General features: G+C 39.8%; 1 protein-coding gene across 2 annotated transcripts in view; it reads left to right on the forward strand.

The window, feature by feature from the left end:
- The window catches only part of LOC118224266 (inactive dipeptidyl peptidase 10-like), a 113,867-nt gene that overhangs the window by 18,161 nt on the left and 71,067 nt on the right, over positions 1 to 24,639 (forward strand). Inside the window, exon 1 of one of the 2 annotated variants that reach the window (XM_035411600.1) lies at positions 22,598 to 23,275. The exons of the other annotated variant lie outside the window; for it this stretch is intronic. Coding sequence (XP_035267491.1) covers positions 23,219 to 23,275 — 57 coding nt within the window. The 5' untranslated portion in view covers positions 22,598 to 23,218. Of the gene's footprint in view, positions 1 to 22,597; positions 23,276 to 24,639 lie in introns of those variants that run through there. 2 annotated transcript variants of the gene reach the window in all.

Below are 24,639 nucleotides of genomic sequence, written 5' to 3' on the forward strand. Positions count from 1 at the left end.
TGTCTGTTCAGTCCCACTGAGTTATTTGGCAATTATTTTAACTCCAATCTGTCATTCACACAGTTTACACAATGCATTTGCCTATTTGTGACTGACTCCTCTGGCACACTTTTAAACTTGTTACTTTGACAGCATGGTTCCCAGCTGGGGGTTGAAACCTAATTTCATACTTGTTTTCTTTCTAACGGCAAACATCGACGTCCCCGTTTATTCTGCGATATTTAAGGACAGTCTATTCAGTGGAAATTACACAGGTCTTCCGCATGTCACACTGCGCCCTTTGGCGATGAAAGGGAGAGGGGTCTAATTGAACTCAACAGGAAGCTGTTTGAAATTCTGTTTCCTTGTTTCAGTTTGAGAGAGGATCTTGGAGGATGCTATTTTTTCGGGGGGTGGGGTGTGGGGGTGGGGGGGGGTGGGTGGCGAGGGGGGGGAGGAGACGGGTATGGCTTACATGGTGAACCGGTCATCCTGGGAGAGGGCATTGCATGACTAAAGATTCAAAAAATGTTGTTTTCAGCCGAAGGGCAGAGCGCACTCTGCAGATAGATTGTACTAACACAGAATGCCACGTGCGTCAGTTCGGAATGCGATGAGTCAGCGGGGAAATGACCTCGGTGGCATTTCCTGTTTCGGATCAGGTGGTTAATGCACCTCCGCAGGGTCATGTCTCTCGCGTTGCTCTCAGTGACGTGTTATTTAAGACGCCGGAATTTTCCGCGTCTGCTTGAATCCCTCATCGGCACAGCTGCTCCGGGCCCATCTTCCAGCGCCTGACCTGCTTGTCACAGAAACCTTCCATCAAGTATATAAAACGTTATGGATGGTTTCGTCCTCAATATTCAACTTTGTCTTTTGCGTAAATGTAACTACAGAGAACCTCAAGGATATGAACTTCTGAGTTCACAGACTGTCAGCTGAATGGGTACGGGCAACCATAAGAAACATACGCATTCATGCCTTCTGGTATTTCACAGTAAAAATTCTGGTGTTCAAATAATTATAACAGAGTGTATTTCACTCTGACTTAGTTCATGCAATTCCTATTGGACTCACATAAATGATATTAGTAATTAGAGTTGAACTGACACTGAGCATCTTACTACATTATGCTGGTAGTGACCTTTGTACTGTGTTAGCTATGGGTATTGGCTTCTGCAGTGGTCATTTCTTAGAATATGTGCTCATCCAGTTTAAAATGCTACAATTTTCATGCACACAGCTGTATATTTACTAGGCCTAGATGAATATATGTCAAATTCAGCTCTATTTGTTTAATATGTTTAATAGACATTTTAATGATTGAACATAGCCGAACAATAACTTTATTGTGTTCAGCAGTGCAAAGATGCTTCGTGCTTTGTTTTCTCAAATTGGGATGATTATAATTTTTTTTTGGTTTTGAGAATGCAAGAATGGTAAATTCCCAAATCTTCATGAGTGATTAAAAAAACAACAGAAATTAAGAATTTCAAGGTTTACCTGAAGGAATCATTCACTGAAAGGTAGTGCAAGGGAAGTTAATAGTTTGGCAGTGCTTTCTTTTTTGTTTGAGCAGAGGGTCACTATTGCCGGTGATTGCTATGTACTGTACCTAACAACATCCTAAATCAGGGTCACTTGCCCTTGGTCCCAGAGGGCTACTGCAATTCTGGGGATTTTCAAACCTATATATGTGGCAGACTGCAGAGTCTATAGATCTAATCACACCTTGCCCTGGAGGAGCTCCAGGGCTGCAGACTGTTATCTAAGCCGGGAACCTAATAATTTTATTCCATGAATCATTATTTCAAAGTGGACAGCATATCTTCAACCACCTGTGCTTGTCGGTGGCTTAAAGGAAGTTTGAAAACCTATTTTCTTCCCAGGACCTGAAACAACAAACCCTGTTGAAACTTCAGCTTGTTTGAGATGGCCATACCTGCACTCACCTTTTAAAACTCATCATGGTATTTTCAAATTTCAACATGGTATTTCAATAACATCTGTTGGAAAAGTTTATTTTAACAGAACGCCCTCTCCAAACATGCTGTTGACTTTGGCCGGCGGTGAAAATTTCCCAAGGAGAGCAAGAGGAGAGAGATAAGCAAATGCCAGCAGCACCACCGAGGCGGGGGGAATCCGTTGGAAATGCAGACGCGGCTATCGGGAGCCTCCTGACGGGGCGTCGGCGCTCTGGATGACGGTTGAAGGTTGATATCACTGGCGCGAGACGGCGGGAGCAGTACGGCGTGAATAATGTATGCCGGTTTGCGCTGCGTCAGGTGCGGAGGAGGGGAAACGCGACAACGGACCGGGGCGAGACGTGCCGGAAGATCATCAGATTTGAACGCGGCTCGTTATCGCTCCCGACTTGTGTCCCCTGTGCCGTTTGTGAATTCAGCGGTGGGGCACTCCTCCGCCTCGCCGAATCATTATAGCAACAGACACGCTAATAAGGTAGACTCTGAGTCATTAGCGTTGCGGTGTTTTTTTTTTTTTTTTTTTTTTTTTTTGGCGTCACGGGCAAGGACTTATTCCTGCTGTATTTAAAACGGGTTGCTTGATGAATGGAAACTTGTTTGTTATGGCAATGGTCGTCCAAAATGTCTGGGAAGACATGCTTTTGTGGATTAAAAAAAAAAATTAGTACCATTACTTATGGTGCCATGGATAAAATTAGTTGCAGATATTGCTTATACTTTGCAATGCATGTTTACTATTTGACCTCTACACATTTATTTTCTAATTCTATGAAGAAGGGCATTTATCAAATACACAGATGAGTAGAGAGACATACAGTAATTAACTTTTCAATAATCTTTGCACATCAATGTATGGCTTTATAAACATGTCTAGCTTTTTAAAGCACATTGATCGCGCAAATAAACACTTCCCCCAAGATTTATTTTAAAATCTTAAAATGTTAAGTTTTCCATTTAAATATTGGTTTCGGGATAGTGGTAGTACTATTTCCAGCTGATGGTTGAACTTTATGGTCCTGTTTTCACTTTTTTAATGAATCCAGGCAAGGGGTAAGGTGTAATTACATTCCCCAACACTAGATGGGGCAGGGGCTATATTCTGGCCTTCGTTTGCCTTGCCAATATGATCACTGTAAACAGTGTTGGTGCACTTGGAAGAAATTATTTCCTTGGGGACAAGGAAGAGATAATTAGATTTTAGTGCAGTTATGCTAAATGTTAATGGTGAGAGTACACATTCTACCAATTTCCACTGTAGTTTAATTTGTGCTGTCAGATCTGGGACACGTTGCTGCTTGGGACTAGATATAGTGGCGCTTACATTTTTTGCCCCTTTGACCAAACATTAGGAATAAACTGCTTACTGGTTAAAAAAAAGAAAAAAAAAAAGAAAAGTAAGTAGCTTTGGACCTGTGAAACTTGTTGACTGTCACATCTCGGAGTATGCTTAAAGACTTGGCACTAAAAAAGCAAACACACGTGAGCCTCAGTTTCCCAAGCTGATTTGCGTTTGTCTTGGTGCCAGCCCTCGCTGCATACTTGCTCATGCTTTGGGTGCACAAACGCAGAAGAATAAATCAAAATATTTTGAGCAGGGATGGCAGGTTACTGGCTCCGTAGGGCCTGTGGTGTGTGCTGGTTCTCATTTCTGCTGTATTCCACTGTGGCTTAGTCCATCCAACCTTGGTGCTGTCTGGCACTGCGACGGTGCCCCCGGCAAGGTCCTTAACCTGAGGTGTCTCAGTACACATTCAGCTGCATTAGTGTGGTAATGTTCCAGGAGCATATAAAAGTCCTTCTGAATCAAACTAATGTTCACGGGGCATCTGATAAATAATTACCTTTTTTTTTTTTTTAGTTTCACTCAACCGACCCACAGGATTGATGCATTTTAAATAAATGATGATAATAATTTAAAATCCTATTGGCACGGCTGAGATTGTGCTCTCAAAAAATGCCAAAAATACAACGGCAGGCTCTCATTAATATGACAGAATGTTCTGGACTCTGTCCGTTTTGCCCACAGGATAAACAAAACATCACCCCAGGCAAGGAGAATAATCCTATTCAGTGTACAATTCACAATGAACTATGGACTACTCAAATCAGATATGGCAGGTGCTCTCACACTGGATATTTCAGATAGATTTACTGTACTCCATTCCACAATTAATCATTTAGGATGGTTATTACTACATACAAAACACAATATCACACTACTCAACTGGGGTTGCAGGTGTCTTTTCATATTACCGTACATCATTAGTAGTACATCATTTAACCAGACATTAGTTTATTTGTAATATGCTATTGCCGCAAAGTAGTGTGGGATTTTATAATACTGTACATTTAGTCCTGGCTCTTAAGGGTAACTCATTTATGTGTGGGGTCAGTGTTAAGATGAGCGGTAGTTTACCAATCAAGGCTGGGGGGGATTCTTAAGTGAAATCAAACCACGAAAGGAGAGATGAACTCAAAAGTGAGTAGTACTGTGAGACATCATTAGGGAGTGCTTTTTAATGGTTTACTCAAAAGTAGATTACACAAACCACTTTTCTTGTTTAACAAATGGAATTTGCTAATGGATGTTTACTGGAAGCTTCTGCATTGCTTGTTGAAAAAAAAGTAAGATTCTGTTTTTACCTATTCACTCAGATCCCAATCTTTGCCATAATGGTAACATAAAAACTAATCTTTGCAAATATTTGGAAAATAAATTACATATACTTTTTGAATGAAAGCACCTACTGTTTGTCTACCTAAAACTTGGCTACTCTTATTTTTAAGAGTAATCTTCCTAGTGTAGGTTGTGTGAAATGCTGTGTTAACTGACTGAGCAGAGCATAAAAGATTGTTAACATACCCCACACAATAAAGATGCACTACAGCGAAAGGGTGACAGTTAAGGTTATACATAACATATACACATTACCCTGTTGTGACACTGTGACGCTGCTGATATATTATTGGCTCTCTCTTCATGCGTGAGATGTCTGATAGCACAACCTGACTGGGTCTCTGTAGCATATTTCATTGGGCCATTTTGGGTGATGTCATAATGCCGAGCCTTGATTGACACCTGCACGGGGTGGGTGGAACGCAGGCCTAGGACTGGGAACGAACCGACATGTAGGCCTGTCTCCCGTGGCTCCGATTCTTGATGTGTAATGGGTAAATAAACTTTCCTCCAACTATGCCACCAGCTGCTGATGCCCCGACATCATAGTCTGCATATATACTGTAAATGTATTTACATACTGTACTGTAAATAGCAGCTCTCCATGTCTAGTCTCAGAGCGGAACTGGTAGACCTTGACCTAGAGAATGCCCTGACGTGACTTGGTAAATGGTAAATGGACTGCATTTATATAGCGCTTTTATCCAAAGCGCTTTACAATTGATGTCTCTCATTCGCCAGAGCAGTTAGGGGTTAGGGGTTAGGTGTCTTGCTCAAGGACACTTCGACACGCCCAGGGCGGGGTTTGAACCGGCAACCCTCCAACTGCCAGACAATCGGTCTTACCTCCTGAGCTATGTCGCCCCGACTTGTATTCCTCAGCAAAGATTACCGCTGCCGTCCTCCTCTGATCCTGTTAGTGTTGTAGATTCGGCACAGGTAAAGGGCAGGTAAAGGTATGGAGGCTTACAGGAAGAGGCTGGATTTGTAAGGGATTTGCGGCAGTGCTGAATCCGCGGGGCGAGGTAATGCCGGTGCTAGTACTGCGCTCCCGTTGTGGATTATGACTTAAAAGACTCGTAGCATTTGCTCAGTCAAAGGGAGCTCACGGTAATTTTTACTGATGTTTTACTGTTTAGTGAACCCCTGGATCTCTGGGAAAGGCAAGGAAATGAGAAAGTTATATGGCAGTGTGCTTGTGGTGCAACATTTAATGTGTAAGATTATTCATATAGATTCAATGTAACAGTATAACATCAATATATGTAGGCTATGCATTGGGCCCTGTCGTATTCATCCATCCATCCATCCATCATCCATTCATTCATCCATTATCTATACCTGCTTATTCCTGGTCAGGGTCAGGGGAGGTGCTGGAACCTATCCCAGCATGCATTGGGTGAGAGGCAGGAATACACCATTGTAGGGCACACTCACCATTCACTCACACACACACACGCACACGCACACACACACTCGTACTTTTGACTAATTTTGACTAATAATTAACAATCACCCTATTGCTATACCTGAAACTTCATCAACAGACATTCAACGATTACCGACCATTCAGAATTGTACATCAATTCACAAAGTGGCGCTTATGGTGCCTATTGATGACATAATATCAGTATGCGCAATATTTATTAATTCATTTATTTATTTATTCTTATAGCACCTGAATAAAACAGGGCTACCCAATGCATAATGTATGGCAGACTCCCCCTCTAGTCCCTCCCCACCAGGAACATGATAAAAAAATAAAAACAAGATAATAATAATAAAACAATATGTTACTGTGTCTACAGCACACTGATTATTATAAGTTCTTGCTATGGGAGATGAATACATTAAGTGACAGCATGGTATTCAAAATTAAGTGAAGTATTTTTATAACTACCAGATGACCAGAGATTAATTACTGAGTAAAGCCCATATGCAGGGTCTTAAAGTGAGAAGATAACTCATTTTGATGAGTTGAATTTAACGGCACTCATCGTTTTAAGAACACAATACAGAAAAGAGGAGTCTGCGGCACAGATACGTTTTTGGAGGCTAACGGCAAACCTCATCTGCCTTGAAGAGTCACAGAGACTTTGACCTGATAGATTTAAACCACAATCGAAACCACTTCCAGTCTTGTTTGCATTGTAAGTAAGCTCTGGATAAGAGCTTCTGCTTAATGGCAGTCAAGTATATTGTCGGAGAGGAAAGGGAGAACGTGTCAATGCGGGGGGTCAAACTATGGGCGTAAATGGAAGATCCGAAGGATTTGGCGAATGCGAGATGAGAAGGGAGCCGAACGCTGACCCCCTGCTTAATTTCTGTTTAAAGGCTACACGACGACAGGGTGAAAATGGCCTCGGTAATAACGGTCTGTGAAACAGGCAAAGACTGATTATACAATCGCTGGTTTTTTCAGACCACCGAAATTGAAAAGTGGTTAGGTAATTGGATAGAATGCTCTGATTGAATTGAATACATTCTAGGAACTTTGTCTCGTCTGAAACACAATTTTAGAGCTTTTATCCTCTCATTCTGCAAGACCTAGACTAAACTCTGGAAATCTGATACCTTAGGAAATGAACTCAGAAATAATTATATTTGCCTTAATCAGAATTTTAGTCCAAAGACATGATTTTTTTTTTTTTTTACTGCTTAACCATTTATATTTGTAATTAATTATAAGTATCTGAAACTTGAAATAGAAATGGAAACATTATAATGTTGTAAAGCTAAAATAATATATTATGTATGCAAAATATGGTATATTTTATGTAACATAACATTATCTCCAGTAATAGTCAGCACTTAAATTATCAGCCAAAAGATTGTGTCTTTAGTTGTCTGCATAAGACAAGAATGTAGTGTGTATTTCATCAATGCTATACACACATATGCAAAGATAAATGCAAGGTTTTGTTAATACAGAAACTGACCGTGGTTATTTTACTATATTCCAAGTGTGGTTCAGTAGCAGTAGTTAAAGGTTGTCAATCTTTAAAAAAAAAAGAAAAAAAAAAAGAACGTAATAAGCTATTAAGAGCTAATATCCTGTGCATCAGGAAGGAAACCATAGCGATAATGGAATCTTCAATCTCATAGCTCGTTATTAAATCTGAAGTGATAATGACTGTCCTCTCTCCGAGCTCCAGAAGTGCTCGTCCGTTCTTTATTATTTGAAGAAAGAGGCTCCGGATGGAAAGACAATCGGTATTATGCGGTTGTCTGTTTTTTGTCATCTCTGTTGGAATATAAGCTTTCCAAGTTATTGCCCTGAGAAGTATGATATGTGGAGGATGAACAACTACAATACTACAAAATGGGCTTCTCATGACATAAGGGGGGTGTGCCGTGTTGTATAATTGAAACTTATACACATAGCTTTGCAATACATTGTTATAAAATATAAATCAAGTGAGTTTCTTACCCTTCAAGCTGAACAGGCTGTTTAGGGTGGGCCCCTTGTGTGGGTCCCAGTGTGGTCCCCAGTGTAGTCCCCAGTGTGGGTCCCAGTATGGGCCCAGACAGCACACTGAGAAGAGCGCTCTTTCGTATGTTTTTTTCATGTGCTCTGTGGTGATTGGTTAACTGACTGACGAGCACCCCTCCTATAGGGGGCGACATAGCTCAGGAGTTGAGAGCGGTTGTCTGGCAGTCGGAGGGTTGCCGGTTCGATCCCCCACCCTGGGAGTGTCGAAGTGTCCCTGAGCAGGACACCTAACCCCTAATTGCTCCCAACAAGCTGATTGGCGCCTTGCAGCGTAGACGTGTGAGTGTGTGTGTGTGTGAATGGGTGAATAAGAGGCATCAATTGTAAAGCGCTTTGGATATATAAATACTGTATATAGATAAAAAGCGCTATATAAATGCAGTCCATTTACCATATCACACCCACACTCCAGAAAAGCGAATGAACAAACACGGCATCTTTAATTAGTTGGTTAGAATGAAAGATCATATTTACTTTTGTTTGCAGTAGGAATAAGATGGATAGATTTCCCAGTATGTGCTGTTTATTTTAACACATAAAATATTGGAAACACGTTCAAGAGGGGAGATTTGACATTTCTCATTGACAGATCATGAGAGAGGATTAGGGGCTGCCAATAATCACACGCATGCACACACACACACACACACACACACTCACCCACACAACACACACACACACACACGCACGCACGCATACATAACACACACTTTGGCAGTGATGAGTCACTCTGTGGCATGGTGTCTTCTGGTTATTGTGCTGTCAGTGGAATGCATTCTCTTATCCTTGGTTTGACCCTTGCTTTTGTGAGGACCAGAAGGTGACTCTGACTCTGCGCACACACACACACACACACATGCGCACACAACACACACACTTTGGCAGTGATGAGTTACTATGTGGCATGGTCTCTTCTGGCTGTTGTGCTGTGTCAGTGGACTGCGTGCTGGTGTCCTTGGTTTGACCCTCGCATTGCGAGGACCGGAAGGTGACTTTTAAACCCCCCGCCCCCCCAACCCCCCCCCCCCCCCCCCCCCCCACCAACAGCCAGGCCGATGTTGGGAGATTGCAGTGTTGCAGGAGGCAGGATTCATGTGCTGGAGACTCATTTAAAGGAAGTAGTGAATTATGGATATGTTTGGGCTTTGCGCGGTAATAAAAAATCTGTCGTATGACAGACAGGCGCTGCCGTGGTTACGGATGAACATAAGCGCTGTATGATTTCGTGGGCGGCGACACCAGGCCATCGCGTATGCGATGCCTCCTCAGACTGACGGCAAAAGGACAACAGAGTTCAAATTTACCCGCAGAGACGCTGATAGGCTTAGCGTTTCACACATTTCTCCAAGGGTTTTCAAAGATCGGCAGATGAATCAATACGAGGCGTAGGAGTGTGGATGCAAGACGTTTCTTTTCCCTGAAAGCTTTTTGCAGAGATGCTATCGCTTTCCAATGTCAGTGCCAAATTTCAGTATTCATTTTTTTAATGGTAACAGCTGGCTGGCTGTCCTTTGTAGTCTGCGGTTGGGCTTTGATTTATTTTATTTATGGTGGTCTTTTGAGGTATTGTGCAAACGGAAATGCTTCTGGATATTTTCTCTGCGGGGCCAAAAAATATAAAAAAATAAAAAAATAAAAAAATGGAGCTTTGTGGATTCCGTTACACTGGAACATTAAAAAGATGCAAATCGAGATGAAAAACCTCCCACATCTAGCAAAATCAATCACCCCACAAAAGGTTCAAAAACCATATATTTTTTGAGCTTAAAACATTTTAAAACAGCGCAGTTGTAAAAAAAGGCTGTGAAAAAAAAATGGATGGCAGGAGGTGCCAACATCAGTGCCACTGAGTGTTTAATGCCCGTCAGTTTAATAAAAGTAAATAATGTAAGTAAAAAACTGCAGTCACAGAAACATTCACAGTCTTTGCTCTCCAAATCATCACCTGACATGTCTTCTCCCTTCACATTCTGTGGTTGACGACATTCTCTTTCTAGTCGTTGTTGTTTACATATACAATAATGGGCACATGAAGACAATTTATTAAAATGTAAGCGTTCATATGCATTATTTAATTATTAATAGTGATTCAGTAAAGTTTAGAATATAAATACATGATACTGACATGCCAAATTGCTGGACTGACAGAGGACAACCTGCACATTAATAGAAGTTTGATTTTAGAAATTGTAAAACAGATGCAGTGGTGTAAAGTAAGTTGTTTAAAGCAAAGATGCCAGTGTGCAAATATTGAGTCTTTTGAACGTTGTTTATCAATTTTTATCTTCAGCATTTCATCTTCAGTGGCATTAGCTCCACATCATGATCATTTTCTCTCTCTTCTTCCAGTCTACTCTTATTGGCTGACCTCACGTACCCCTAGCCCTTCCCTTACCCTTAAAAAAAATGGTGCAATTTCTGTGGACAGCAGTGACTTATTGTGAGAGTTTTTACTTGCCAAATATGGCCACAAAGCTTTTCTCAGCTGTAATTCTAAGAAGTAGCTCTGTTGCTCCCAAATGATCCCCCATTTTATTCCTTTTGAGTGGAAGCACCTGTGCTGTGTACTGATGTGGAAACACACACATCCCAGAATCAAAATAAAAAATGGAAGAAAAAAAAAAAACAAACAAACAAAATAGCTGAGCGGGATTTGCGCGAGACCTCAGTCCAAACGCAACCCATTTTAACACGGTTAAGTTAAATTGCAGATGATAGACATGAAAGAAAGCACGCAGGTGTTCTCCTTTTTTTTTTGCTTGCGTTTCTGGAGCGCTTCTTCTGAGAGTTCTGCTGCAAAATTGCTTTGCGGCTCTGCAGAAAGAAGCCCTTAAGTGCCCCCCTCCATCTCTGCTTTTGTGGAGAGCCATGTTAATTTTTTAAAGGTAAACAAAGCTCTTTGAAGTCATGTTTGTTTGTATTCAACTCTCTTTTTTTTTTTTTTTGCGATTTTGATCGACACTAATGTGCACAGTCAAAGCTCCATATTTTCAAAGAGCAGGAAGTTTAATTAGATTCTATTTGCATTCCAAATGTAGCACTTGCGGATAAAAAAGTAGTATTCATCGAAAAAGTTTCCGTTGTTTGTGTGGCTGTTTATTAAGATGCAGAATACAATGCGTTCTGCTATATTAGGACTCAGACTAATATTCATGCAGCTATCATATTGCTCGTGTTCATTCACCTGTAATACATATTTATGAAAAAAGATATCTGTTCATAGCATAGCCTAGGTATAAGGAGTATCTTCTTAGATGGCCAAAATTATCAACACTGTGATACATGCATATATATATATATATATATATATATATATATATATATATATATATATACATACACACACACACACATAGTATGTTATCTATGACCTGCAGGCTTAAGATGAATGAATTCATATTTATGACTTTCATGATTGAAACACGATTCCTTGAGGCTCAGTCTCATGCAGCGGTGCTTGGGTTGGGTGCATTACAGCCGCTGCTTCGTCAGGATGAGGCCCTTACACTTCAAAGACATATATTTTGCTTGAGCAAAAGGCTCAGGTGTCCAGTGCCTTAATCTCGGTACTAAAATGAGCGTCTTTGCTTGATCGAATACAAAACTAATTCCTGCAAAGTGTCTAGAATATTGGATTATTGAAACCCATTAGCAGGGAATTGCGGTATACCGTTAGTTCACAGGTGTGTAAATCAAGCATCTCTCTCTCTCTCTCTCTCTCTCTCTCTCTCTAACTCTCTTTCTCTCTCTCTCTCTCTCTCTATCTTATGTCTGTTGGAAGGGGGGGTGTTGGAAGGGGGATTCATGGAGATAACAGGACAGTTTCAGAGCAGCTGGGCCTGCAGATGTGAACTATCAATCTCCTCAGAACCACACATTTATTTATTTTCAGATGCCCCTGTAGAGCGTGCATTTAAAATATCATCTGTCAGAGCAGCAGGATATTTTCAGAAGAAATGTAGGTTAATTACACATCCAGGATTTAAACGTATAACCTTCCTGTCACAAGCCCAGTTATTGTTGGGTCCCAAAACACTATTCAACTCCATAAGGGTTCTGAAAATGGAGTAGGCCTAGCATATGTCCTGTTTTCCATGATGTCTTATTTAAGCACGGCTAAAACAGTTTGAAATAACATGCAGTCTGGTGTTATGTTAGCACGTGTCAATGCTTGCATGTAGCAAGAATCAATTTAAAATAATTTATTAGCAGATAGGTTTTTCTCATGTCATCACATATAATTTGTTTGGACTTTATTTAACTGCAGTAGACTCGATGATTTATTTAGCAAGGATACATTTGACAACTTAAGGATATCTCAGAGTTATTTGAATTGATTTCATGGATTTGTTGCGGCCTTGTTTACACTGGATTTTATTTATGTGACACATAACCGATATGTGTAGCATTGGATAACTGTAGGGTAAGCACAAGAAAGCGAATACAGATTGGATTTTTTTTACAAATCTGATTTGAGTCACATTTGTAGGTAATATGAGTCAGATTACAGGGGGCCAGATTCTAGTATTGGAGATGCTCTAGCATGTTCTATGTCACCAACCTTTTAATAGAAAATAACATCCTGTTATTTGTTCTGAAGCTGCTTCCATCTAGATCAAATGGAACATTGATTCTAACACCTAGAACAAATGCCTTGCTAAATCCTAGTCTAAATACACAAAATTGCACACCCAACACATTAGAAACTACAGTCTAAACACTACAGGTGAGCATATGCAATGGATATAGATATTTATGTATGTACACAGAAATCAGATGTCTCATCATAAAACAATAACATTCCTCCACTTGAAATGTGCTGTGTCTGTGCCATTATTTACGGTGTTACTGACACGAGCCATGGACCGTTCCAGTTTTCATAATCCTGCAGATATGAATGGTTTTTGTTTGACAGTGTTATTTATATTCATAGCTAGAGAGAATTTCATCCTGTTACATATAATATATTTGACCCTGGAGACTACAAACCGGACATGACCCGTAACAACAAACATATGCGATGTGAACAAAATAACAGTGTACGGAATTATGGTTTTGAGGAAATATCAAATGTCAAACTGCTCCCATAAGCCAATGCAAATAGTGTGACCCAGGAAACCTTTAGTATTTACAGTTGTCATGTTTTATGTGATAGATTATTTTGCTAGAAGCATATAAATTCATTTTGTTGATTAATGTGTCACATTCAAGGACAGTCATGGGTTTGAACATCTCACAGCATTAACAACCTATGCAAGAATTAAATACCTTATTATTATTATTATTATTATTGTTGTTGTTGTTATTATTATTATTATTATTATTATTATTATTAATAATAAAAAGGAAAATTTGGTAGTATGGATCATTATTTGGCATAGTTATGAACTTCAGATTCTCAAAACTGAATTACAGTGAGAACTGATTGATCGGTATTTCATGGCAAGTCGAGCAGTCTGTAAAAGCCATTTCGGCAAGAGGGCAGGCTGGGCCCTGTAGATGGGGGCTCCATCTTCGGCTTCGTCAAAGGGGGTAGCGCTCTGTTAAATTGGTTCCCCCGGTATGGGCTAGCCAGTTCGTTAGTTCTCCTGCATCAGTTCCATCGCACGACCAGAAGCCCACGGGCCACTCGTCGTCAGTGAGTGAGCACCTCTGCTATGCACTACAGCTCTCGCAGTTTGTGTCCCGTGGTGTTAGATACAGCCGCTGGCTTGCAGGTTAAGCACCTCAGACAGCACTGATTATTATTTCACGAGTACTGATTTTGGCCTGGAGTTCTGGAACAGGGTCATTCATTATAAAGTTTTGATTGGCTTTCTTGTATTGGCTCGAGGGTTGTTTCTCCCTGGCTATTGGTTGCAAGTGCTTTGGCAGAAAAAAAAAAAATATATATATATATATTCTGCACAATAAATGTGTATTTATATGGTGGTAACTACCCAAAATCCAGGTCGCTGAGGAGAGGTAGGGTGCTTATTCATGTCTTTTAATCTTATTAATTATGAAAGGATTTTTTTTCAACCTGGGTCTTATTTTTGTAGTGTTTTTCATCATTCTTATTGGTTCTGGCAATATTTTACACTTCTGCTTCATTGTAAAAAATTTTTGGTTTTTCAGAATTGGCATGGCAGGAGCTTCACAATGGCTTCTATGGGGTATATCAAGGTGCAGGTTCATTTCACCTAAAATAAGTCTAGTTTTTCTAAACCTCTAGTTTGCAGTCGAGAGCATAGGGATGTAAAAGTTGAAATTTATTCACCGAGATTAAAAGTCAAAATAGTTCCCTTTCAATTTGCAGAATTGACATGTGGTACTTACCTATTCTGTTCTGTGCAAAGCTCTTTTTTAAGCAGTTCCCATAACCGCTGGGACATGGAAGCAAGTCGTGTGGTGTACATACATTTGTGATTGTAGCACCTGATCAGACATACACTTCACATGACTGATTAGCCTGGTGAAGGACGTACCTGTTGGAATTGATGAACGTGATCTTGCCCTGCTGATGTCTGGTCTGTGTCATTTTGCCCACATTAAAGCATTGCTTATTTCCTGATTTTGTATAGGACAGTCTAAAAAGAGACTTTAAAATGCTATTTTCTTGAACAAAGGCAGACATCTGTATTCAAGGAAGCAAGGATTACTGCCACGGATTAACACTGCAAATTGATGAGAAATTTCTAACACTGACCCTGCCAACACTGTTAAAATAAGACTTGGATATGGAAGTAATTTTTAATGCAGAGGTCTGGATGTTAACACTTTAAGCCCATTCTTAATTAAATACCATGCCACCACTGAACTGTTGTTTTATCACCTAAATTGGATTAATAATATGCTTGAAAATGCAAAATCACTGAAACTATGCCATTTTATTTTTAAAATAACTTATCTATCATATATTTTGAACATTTTTGACATTGTACTGTTTTATATAGTTGCCTCTAAAATGATATAATGAATTATGCAATGGTCATATTTTGCAATGATCAATAGTTTATATGATCAATAATGAAATTCAAAATATAATCAATTTATGTCTCCATGTATACTGCATTCATTCTAATATCATTATATTTTTGCAAGTGGAAGGACAACTTCTATATTTCTACTGGTGAGATTTGCTTCCAAAAATACACACACACACACACACACACACATAATCACACATCAATCAATCCGTGCGGGTCTGATGGTCTTTGTGTCTCTTAGACACATGAGTTTATTTCTAAAAACAAAAAAAAGAGAGTCATTTAAGATTCTTGAAATATATAGGAATGACGGAGTTTTTCACTTCAGGGTGAAATTCCATCACTTGAATAGTTCTGGGAAGGGGGGGGGGGGCTGCTGGGGGATAATTCCCAGGCATCTCTCTGTTACAGTAGGGTTCTCCGGAACATTCTCGTCATCCATGCCGTAATTGGTACAATCGATCACAGAACCCTGGAAAAACCTGACGAGTAGGTCATTGGACTCTGTTCTGCCGTTTGTATGCGCAGCTCTTAAAACATCAGGACTATTCCAAGTGCATTTGGGCCCCCCCACATTCAGTCAAAAAGAAGAAAAAAATGAGGACACTGGCCCCCTGGGATGTGTTGACATTTTCGCAGATGAGAAAAGTCAGACCATTCTCATTTCCTTTGGCTGTTTATTTTATTTTTTTACCAAGGTCACGCAGGAGATAAACACATGGCAAGAGCGGTTCTTTCGCCAACGCCTGAAGGGCTAACTGACCGCCATTGCTGTTTGCACCTTTTAGTTTGTGAAGCTGGGTCAATTTCACCAGGTAAACTGTGCCTGTCGAGCTGCTCAAACGTAGACAACAAAGAGCTTTGACAGTCTGCCAAACATCCAGGTTCCTATCATGAATGCGATTTAATGAGAATTATGCCATAATGTTTACAGAAATGCACATTCTTTCCATCATTATAAATTTGACCTATTTAATAGACTGGACAGTAAAGATCTATTCTATTTGTAAACATCCATCTGATGGACACTGGACAGACTGGCAGCAATGATATAATATTTAATATAATATTTAGTATCTGTCTAATGAATGCTGCATAAATACAGAAAATAGTTTTTTCAATTATTCGAATCCTTTACTAGGAGATGCATAATTAGGTCATAGTAACGTACCCATTCGGTTTGTAGGTACCTAAAGCAAATGGTGCTTATAAATTGTCTTTGATTTCCTTATGGTCTGAGCTGCTGCACTGATGGACATTTATTATGATAAATAGTAGCATCCTCGGTAATCTAAGTTCTTAGCTACTGAAGGAATCATCATCATCATCATCATGCATCATCTGGTTTCATATTATAATCTCATTGGGTGACATTTATGACACACACACACACACACACACACGCACGCACACATACAGCAACAGTATAGCGAGCTCCATAATGTTTGTTTCTCACTATATATATATATATATATATATATATATATATATATATATATATATATACATAGGCGTTTTGGTTTTCTTTATCTGACTCTGTATTCCAGAATTTACATTAGTAATCAAACAAATCAAATGTGTTAACATGCAGATTCTCACCTTTTAATTAAAGGGTATTTTTATATACTGTGTTTTCACCATGTAGACATTCCAGCACCTTTTATAAATACCCCTCCCTTATGAATACCCTTAAATAAAAGCTGAGAACCTGAACTTTAACCACCTGTGAACAGTGTGATTCTCTCTCAAATAATGCCCATTATTATGGAGTTGGTCAACCCTTTGCTGCAACAGTATAACAACCTCCAGTCTTCTGGGAAGGTTTTGAACTAGATGTTAGAGCATTGCTGCAGGGATTTGCTTCCATTCATCCAGAAGAGCATTAGTGAGGTTGAGCACTGATTGGACGATTAGGCCTGGCTCACAGTTGGCTTTCTAATGGCTCCCAAAGGTGTTGGATGGGGTTGAGGTCAGGTATCTGTGCAAGACCAGTCAAGTTCTTACACACCGTTCTTGACAAAACCATTTCCATATGGATCTTGCAGTGTGCCCAACGGCATTGTCATACTGACACAGGAAAGGGCCTTCCCCAAACTGTTGGGGAAGCACAGAATAGTCTAGAATGTGATTGTATGTAGCAATAATATTTTCCTTCACTAGAACTAAAAAACCTTGCCCAAACCATGAAAAACAAGCCAGACCAAGGGGTATCTAGATACTTTTGGTCATATAGCATATATATGTGTATGTGTGTATATATATGTGGGTGTGTATGCGTGTTTGTGTGTGTATAATTTTTAAAATAGCGAAAGGAACCCAGGAGGCACTGGAAGAATGTAACTGACAACATGCTAAGCTCAAAATGAGGACGCCCTACTTCAGACTGTCTGGCATTAATAGCAGGTCCCAACAGTTCAGTTTATATTTGTGATAATCCTGAAATAGATGTAACACTTTAAATATAAAATAAAATCAGTCTTATTTATAAAAAAAAAAAACAGATGCTCACTGGTTTATGCATCTGATCCAAGGCTGAGGTCAAGCCTAATGTGCTGTATTTACATGCTATCAAATAAATATGTTTTCTTTTGTGTTATTACAGTGTCTAGGGACAATGATGTTTTTGAACAGATTACCATGCTCCTGGATTAAAAATAGTAGCAGTGGAGCAGAGGTCCTGCGTACACATTGCTTATCGTTATTATATGAAATGCAAAGGCAGCGCTGTAATGTATTTAATATTTAAAAGATTTGTTTCCTTTGTCAAATGAAAGAAAGCCACAAAGGCAATATATATCCCGTGGAGCACAGATACATTTTTTTTTTTTTTTTGTTGAAAATGATTGATGTGATGCTGTGAGAGCAAGAAATGTATGTTTACAAAATAAGAGCACACAAAAAAGATTAAATTAATTTATATGTTGAGACTGCAATTTGAGTTCTCTTCGTAGAGCTACCTGTCATTTAAAGGCTACACATGCATATTAAATTCATATCACTGGCAAAGATGTTAAAGCAATTATCTACGCTTTCTTTCAGCAATTTCATGAAAAGCCCTAAGGCTTGCCACTCGGTGCTTGTGATGATGTATTTCCAGAAGCAAATTCTTTGAAATAGAATTCTTTGAAAAACATGAATTATACCACACTTTTTCTTTTTGATGTCCAAAATGGTTGCAGTAGGCATTTAAAAAAATTAAAAAAATAAATAATAATAATAAAAAACTTTACAGACCCTTAAGCAAACTTAAGGCCAACGCTAAGGTTGAAAATCACTCTGCCAGATGTCATATTAAAATATATGTTTTGTGAGTCCACATGGTTCCATTAATCTGTATACACAGATTTACTTACTTACTAGACAGAGGTAAAGTCTTTCAACATTTTTTAAGTGGAGCTAAGTGCATAAATTTTAGTAGCCCACACAAAACCAAAACCACACCTCTACCAAAATCACATTAAGATCATTCCTGTTGCTCTACCTCTCTATCTCTTTCTCCTTCTCTCTCGCTCCCTCCCCCTCTCTCTCCCTCTCTCTCCCCTCACTCTCTCTATCTCTCTCTCCCTCTCTCTCTGTCTCTCTCTCTCCCTCCCTCTCTGCCCTCCTTTCTCTCTCTCTCTGTCTGTCTTTCCTCCGTCTCCCTCTCTTTCTTTCCGTCTCTCTCTCTCTTACGCAGGCACCTACTCTACGGTGTGGCAGTCTGACTCTGGCAAGGTATAGCTTATTTAATCTTGTCCTTGTAATAAATCGTAAACTGATTTGCTATTCCTGACCATCATTAATTTAAGACTGTTCATGTCCCACACTTCCGTGATACCAGAGCAGAGACCTCATACACACGGGTTGCCAAATATCATTAATTACACTGTCATACACTGAATAATAAATTTGGATGTATGGATGCAATCCAAATGTGTTTTAAGTACAAACCAACATATTGCTGTTTTTTTTTGTTAACAGTACAGTGTACAGATGTTGCCACTAATAAGTCAGTGCTATATCGTGATGTCATTGCTGCTTGTGTGCAAAAGCTGAAAATATTGAACGAACATTGTCACAAACAATGAACAATCAAGGATGCTTAATATACTTGATCTCCATACCGTATATGGGAAAAGTAATGTGTATTTATGTTGTGTCAGTTTTTCTTTCAACATTAGTCCTAGAATAGTTTGGACTAAATTCAGCAGCAGGGAATGGTGGGATTGTAGCGGGACGCACCAGCAGTGTGATCTTGTATCTCTGATGGGATGTGCTGGTCTCTGTTTTATATTGGCTATGCTGTTTGTAACAGATGTGCTGTAGTCCGAAGGACGAATTGCCCTTGGTCTGTAGATGAACCACCTTATTCATGCCAGGCAGTTATGCATTATGGACAAGTTGTTTTGCAATATGGACGTGCGCTTGTACTGTCATCCTGATGTTGTAGTTCTTTATCATAGCTCCATGTGCACCTTTGCCTCTTATTGGTTCACCGTCATCCCATCTTATGAGCCAATCAGCAATCTAAAAGAATGCACGCTGTACACACAAGGAAGTGCGGGGAAAGAAAGACACACACACACACACATACACACACACACTCACACATACAACCAAAATTCACAACCGCCAATGCAATCATAAGATCCATGCGCCATAAATCAAGTGAAAATCAAAGTTCGAACCCTGGACAGGCTAGAATAAACATTATGCTTTCATCTTCCTCAAACCGCCAGTCTCTTCTATTAGTGAAATCAAAACCACCCACAAGCTGTAATTTTCCAGCAATTAAAGCTGAGAATGAGGAACAAACCAGACTATTTCGCTTGAATTACAAGAGCTATTTCGCTTTACCGCACTCACGTTACCTGCACCAGTTTTATTTCATTTAGTGTATTTCTAAAGCACCTGCAGGTTTACCAGAGCAATAACCTGCACGATTGATTACAGGCAGCCGCTGGCTCTACCTTTGATCTGAAAGCTGTAATTCCATTTATAATTTTCCTTTTTGTAAATTTTACATCACACAGCATAGGATGATGGACATTGACGTGTTTTTCTTTTTTTTTTTTCTTTTGCAGTTTGTCCTTTGAAGTGAAGTGATCAATGAAATATTTTAACCTCTTCAAGTATATTTTCCATCCAGGGGTTTTTTTTTCCCTCCAAGTGCTATAGCTCATGTGTGAAGTTATGACAATTTCCACTGCAAAACTGGCTTCAGTGTAGCTAGACTATTATCTAAAAATAATTTGAAAAATATTTCTGAGAAAATTATGAGCAAAGGGAAATCAAACTCTTGACCCACCCATTAATCAATACAGACACAATTCCACGAGAACTTTCTGTTTGGAGAAGAATGACACACTGACATTTTTCATTTGCAGAATAATTTTTGAATTCTTGTCATCCCAATAATGTACTTCTCATCTAAACTCCATCATCAAGTTCCATCAGCTTGTCCAAATCGTCTTAACAGTGCCTTTTCTGAGAGATTAGGGAGTAAACACTGTCATATGATGACGGGGAATCTGCTTCCCGCCATGCTGAAAACAGCACATGGGGCCCGATCTGTGAACACCATTTGGACTAGATACTATAGCCATGTCCCATCTGCAGTCCAACGTAGCAATCGCAAAAATAAATAAATAAATAAAAATCCATGTAAAGATGTGATTCATTTTATACTCCCTCTTTGCCAGGACTGGTCCCCAGAAAGCTGTTGCACCGGCCTACAACTGCATGTTAAGTAGGATTTATTTTAAGGCTGACGGCAATGCCAGAATCCACGGCAACTGTTCTCTCTGCTGTCCATTGATGAGAAACTTTGTTTAGATATCATCGCTTTGTTTAGATTTCATGAAGGTGCATAAAAATTGACTGTTAGGTGCAGCTGACTTTAGGCATACAGTATTTACAGTGAGCTCTACAATGTTTTGGACAAATGCTGATTTTTTTTTCTTGATTTGGCTCTGTCATCCACAATTTTATATAAGTAATCAAAGCATTCACATGTGGGTAGATTTTCAACAATACATTTTAGTTGTAGAAATTACAGCACTTTTTATAAGTAGTCCCCCCATTTCAGGGCACCATAATGTTTGGGACACATGGTTCCACAGGTGTTTCTGGTAAGTCAAGTGTGTTCAGTTGCTTCCTGGTGCAGACATAAGACAGTGTTCTGTACATAGTCTTGATTCTAGGCTTTTGATTGCCGTTTGAGTCTGTTATTGGCGTTTCTCAACATGAGGACTAGAGTTGTGCCAACGAAAGTCAAGGAAGCCATTATGAGGCTGAGAAATAAAAAGAAAAACTGTCAGAAACACATGCCTGGCTTACTAATGGTTTAGAACACAATTAAGAAGAAAGAGAGTGCTGGTGAGCTCAGCATCACAAAGGGCCTGGTAGGCTAAGGAAGATCTCTACAGTTTATGACTGAAGAATTCTCACCATAATGAAGAAAAACTCCCAAACACCAGTCTGACAGATCAGACACACTATTCAGGAGGCAGGTGTGGATGTGTCAGTGACTACTTTCTGCAACAGACTTCACAAGCAGAACAAAAGAGGCTACACTGCAAGATGCAAACCACTAGTTAGCTGCAAACAGAATGGCCAGGTTACAGTTTGCTAAGTAGTACCTAAAAGAGCTTGTGGAAAAAAAAATGTCTTGTGAACAGATGAGACTGAGAATGACTTCAAAAAAGGAATCAAAAAGGATCCAAAGTGCCCCCTTTCATCTGTGAAGCATGATGGTGGGGGAGTTATGGTTTTTGCATGTATGGCTGCCACAGGTACTGGCTCTCTTGCCTTCATTGATGACGTCAACTGTGACGTCAACTGATCGACTGTTGATTGCAGCAGCAGAATTCATCAATTCTGAAGTGTACGGAAGCATCAGAAGCTCAAGTTCAACCAGATGCCTCCAAACTCATTAGACGGCTCTTCGTCCCACAGCAAGGCAGTGATCCCAAACATACTGCTGAAGCAATAGGAGTTTTTGAAAGCCAGAAACACATGCAATATTTGTGTTGTAAAATATTTGTGTTGAAAATGACATTCCTAAATACTTTGTTTCTTTAATTTCTTTCCACATATATGTAGTAACAGCACGATCTTGTGATGTGTTGCTTTTACTATTTTAATTCCTTTGACTGAACATGCTGTATAGACATGCTGTATGTATTTAGGTTGTATTTCGGAAGAAATACACTGCTTTGTGAATAGATTACAGCATGCCAATACAATTAATTCGGGCTATGTAATAAGTAACAAGGACATATAAATCAAAGCTTTCTGGTTTGCTGAAGAACTGTCAAACGTGGCTTTGTTCGTCGTGGACCGCAGTTGCAATTACTTATTTGGCGGATGTCTTTGGTGACAGGACATTGGGTAGAATAGATATAGCCATTTTTGCGCTCAGTGGCTGCTGATAAGTAAGGCTTGCGTCAGTCCACTTAGCAATAAGCGGTCCCATAACGCCAGGTGATGGTAGTGGTGTAGACGATTCAAATTAGTTTAATGTCCTCATTTATCATATGATCCACATAGTACTATTTTATGAGACGTTATACCTACCAATACATGACACGATTTCAGTCTTCATTAAAACTCTTCGATTAGGAGAGCAGTTGCGAACCTTTCTCCCGCCCCCTTTTTCTGGAAGAACACACGGTCTTTTTCTCTCTCTCTCTCTCTAAGAAGGGAAAAAATGTGACCGCTTTATTTCGCCGATTTGCCCAGATGTGCAGATCACAAGGACATAGAAGAGACGACTAAGGAGTGCTTGCTTCTGCTTGCCTCATACACAGTAAGACGGAACGAAAAACGGATATATATGCCTGTTTTTTTATAACACGGTCATGTGAAGGCTCTCTACGTTACTCTTTTTTTGCGGAAGGTGAGACATAACCTTCAGAAATCTCAGCTGACTCGTGGACCGCGCGAAAACGCGAAATATCCGTTTTTGTCTCTGTCTCCACTTAATATTTAGAAATTGGCTGTCCAGTTGCGCAGCACTGTTCAAAATTCCTCCCCTCCGCGTGCATTCGGCGAGTCCCCAGACCGAGTGTGGTTTGAAGGCATCATACAGTGAGTTGGAAGCCGTCAGGAGAAGTTCTAATTTCAAGATCTCATCATGACAGTCACGAAGGACCAACAGAATCAAAGAGTCGCCCAGCAGCAACAAGGAGAGGTAACAACTGTCTCCCAACTGCACGACTCCGTTTAAAGTTGCATTGTTGAAACCGATTAGTCTACTTGTTTCCCTGGCAATTTAGAAAATATAGGTAACATCTGAGAACGTTACACTGTGTCTGGTTTACTGAATAGCCTGTATTGTTTGAGGTTGGGCAATGTCAAAGTAGTAGAATAGCTGAGAGACTGATCAGGGCTGAATTTTGCGAGGATAGATGGCCCAGCGATGTATATAACTGACTTTCATATTCGTGACGATATTTGGAAAAGGGGATAGCATCCTGTATGCGACCTTGGCTAACCTTATTGATAGATATTGGGTGTTAAACGCAAATATTTTTTTGCCAGCCCCGAAGGGATGATGCTCTAACATCAATGGCGCAAGTTAAATATCACTGCTTGAACGTTTACACAGTAACCGATGGCTGTTTTTATACCTGTTAGCTTGAACATCACACATGTAGAGAACTGGGCTCATATCGTGAAACATTCCGGGAATGATTCAGCACCTGGGATGCGTATGTCACTATCGCATCAGTTAGCAACTGAAATAGGTGGTTGTCAGCAGCCGTGGTACGTTCTATAGGTTCAAACGAATAATTAGTGAACTCTGTAGGAATCAAGGCTTATATGGATTCTCGAAGATGGTGCTGCGTGCTCTCGGAATAATTAGTTTCAGGATTCAGTTTGATAACTATTTTTGATTTCAGAGTTAAAATCGATGCGAATTAGCCTACTCAAAATTCGACATTGTTATTACCTTTAGCATTTCTGCTTTTAAAAGTACCCCCATCAATACTTTGTGTTAATTTATTCTGTAGTTAAAAGGCGGAGATCGCATTCCTGTCTCGTAGACGCGCGGTGCCCGCAAAATGACAGCACGACTTTCTCATTTGTAATTCGAGCACATACCTCTTTGTAATTAGTAAGCCTTTTAACTACGTGCACACTACATCCCCTTTACTGACCGTGTCACAGTCTATGCTAGTCTTGTATTCGGTAAAGATTTTTGGGAAGTCAGACTGCCTAGTTTGCGAGGAGTTGCAAAAGAAGACAGAGACGGCAATTGACTTGCACAGATACTGTAGGCTATCAGAAGGACAGTGTGCGGGAAATGCGAACTTATCCACCCTTATGCTACCGTTTTCTTTCCGCAAGTGTTGCTTAAAATATTGCGTAGTTGCACGTAATATTCGGCGTTTCCTACAGTGTAACTGCATTTGGTATTTTCTGCCAATTTACACTGCCTATTATAATTGCCTTTTGGTGTTCCTCCAGACAGAATTTGAGGGGCACCACAACGCGAATTATCAAGCAAAATCCATTTTTTTCTGAGCCACACGAGTCAATAAAAAGTCTGCT

This window comes from Anguilla anguilla, chromosome 3 (genome assembly GCF_013347855.1).
Source record: "Anguilla anguilla isolate fAngAng1 chromosome 3, fAngAng1.pri, whole genome shotgun sequence".
In the NCBI taxonomy this organism is placed as follows: Eukaryota; Metazoa; Chordata; class Actinopteri; order Anguilliformes; family Anguillidae; genus Anguilla; species Anguilla anguilla.